Here is a 1,947-nt window from a genome sequence, read left to right as displayed (position 1 = left end):
CAAGGGACCTCGAAGGGGCCATTAGGGGGCCCGCAGCCTTGGCAAGGTGCTAGGGACTTAGTCTGCCCTAACCTGCTATGTGACCTGAGGTAAGGTTCCTGGCTTCCAAGTGGCAGCTCGCCTATGGGACTGGATACGGGAACCCCAAGTTCCTGACGCTCTTGGGTGGGGGATGCACTGGAGTGCATGGAGGCCCAGGCCCAAAGGGAGCATGGGGTCAGCACAGAGGCAGCTCAGGTGGGGCAGGTGCCTATGAGAGTCAGGAGGCCCACAGCCTCTAGGCAGAAGCCAGGGCCCCTGGGGGAAGGGTTGGCCCTGGGGCCCAATGGGCTGAGTCTGGGTCTGGCTTGACTCCCACCCTCCACAGACCCTTACTGGGTGAAGCCCCACCCACCCCACTGTGTGGTTGTTCCTAGGCCCAGTTCACTCACTCCTGTCATTTATTTACTCTTATACACAAATAACAAATATTCACTGAGCATGGTCCTACTTATTAGGCAGTGTTCCAGGTCCTTGGGACACTTTAATAAACAAACACTCCTGTCTGATCTGAAAATGGGCAAGGGAGGCCAGGAGAGTACGTGTTCCCCCGCCGTTCATTCACCAAGCCTCTGTTTGCTGCCCATGGAGACAGCCCCAGGGCAGCGGCTGGAGTGGGAGGGTGGGAATTTCTTTCTCCAAAGCCGATGGGGGTTGGGGGCTGCTCTGGCCCCAGGTGACCATCTGTGACTCTGCCTACAGGTCCCCCTGGACCACATGGTCCCCCAGGACCCCCAGGTGCACCTGGATCCCAGGTATGGTCTCTCCCATTCCTGACAGGGGAGGGGGCATTGGCTCCCTAGGAAAGGAGGAGCCAGGCTTTTTCCCTGCAGGACTTGCTCAGGAAGGAACCGGCCCAGGGGCAGCTAAGCGTGGGATTCTGGTTTGATCAGCAGCAGCGTCCTTTGCTGCTCATTTCTTCTATGCCAGGGAGGTATTAGCATCTTTCCCGTTTCATAGATGAGCTGAGACCCAGAGAGGCCAACATCAATGAATGTCCACCCTACCCTATTACTCCTTTTCCCCGAGAATTGCCTATGTGGGAAGGGGCACCCCAACCCCTGACTGGGTGGCCCCAACCCTAGCTTGTTTTGCCTTTCCAGTTGTATTACCTTGAGCTAAAAGGCAGCGTCTCTGGGCTCTGGCTTCCTCGGCAGCTGAGCCCGGGAGCTCAGGGCCTCCCTTATAGATTGTTACAGGGAGTAAAAGAGAAATGAAACGCCAGGCAGAAGTGCCTTGTGTTGCAGGAACCCAGGGGCCTGGGAGGAAAATCACACGGAGGAGGAGGAAGGGCCCAGGATGTCTGGTGCGGGCAGGAAAGGTGGTGTTTGGGGATGTCCTACTGCGTAGAGCTTCCTGCAGCCCCCTCCCCAGGCTTTGTCCAGACCAAGGGCTCTGCTGTCCTGGAGCTCTGGCTCTGGGGCTGGAGGCTTGCTGAGAGGTGGCCTCCACAATGTGAGGGGTGTGGATCTGGGCCTTGGTCCCGTGGGCATTGGGACCTGGGGAGTCTCACAGGTTCATTCATCACTTGACAAATATTGCCCAAGCTCTGGGAGGGTGCCAGCCCTCCATCTGACAACAGCAGGCCCTGGGGCTGCACCCCAGCCCCCTAAGCTTACATTCTAGACCTCAAAGAACTGGTGTCCCACAACTCTGATTGGCTTTTGTCCCCACTGTATATTTTCATACCAGGAAGACACAGCTCCTCCCGGAGGAGAAGGGCTGGCTGATGCATGGCCCGTGGGGAGGGGTGGACAGGAGCTCTAACTGCGGTTTGCTGCAGGGAGCATAGGGCAGAGCGAGGGTGAATGCAGTACAGACAGGGTGGTGGGCAGAACCTGGCGTGGGGCCGGGGCTACAGAGGGGCTGGGAGGTCCCCAGGCCTGATTTGCTCTCAAGTCAGGTGGG

At 58.2% G+C, this 1,947-nt stretch overlaps 1 protein-coding gene across 1 annotated transcript in view; it reads left to right on the top strand.

The window, feature by feature from the left end:
* Window positions 1-1,947, top strand: part of COL26A1 (collagen type XXVI alpha 1 chain) — a 186,979-nt gene that overhangs the window by 178,290 nt on the left and 6,742 nt on the right. Inside the window, 1 exon segment of the mRNA XM_011371581.1 lies at window positions 655-794. Within this exon segment, the coding sequence (XP_011369883.1) occupies window positions 655-794 (140 nt within the window).

This window comes from Pteropus vampyrus, unplaced genomic scaffold (genome assembly GCF_000151845.1).
Source record: "Pteropus vampyrus isolate Shadow unplaced genomic scaffold, Pvam_2.0 Scaffold193, whole genome shotgun sequence".
Lineage (NCBI taxonomy): Eukaryota > Metazoa > Chordata > Mammalia > Chiroptera > Pteropodidae > Pteropus > Pteropus vampyrus.
This window is presented reverse-complemented; position numbering and strand designations above follow the sequence as displayed.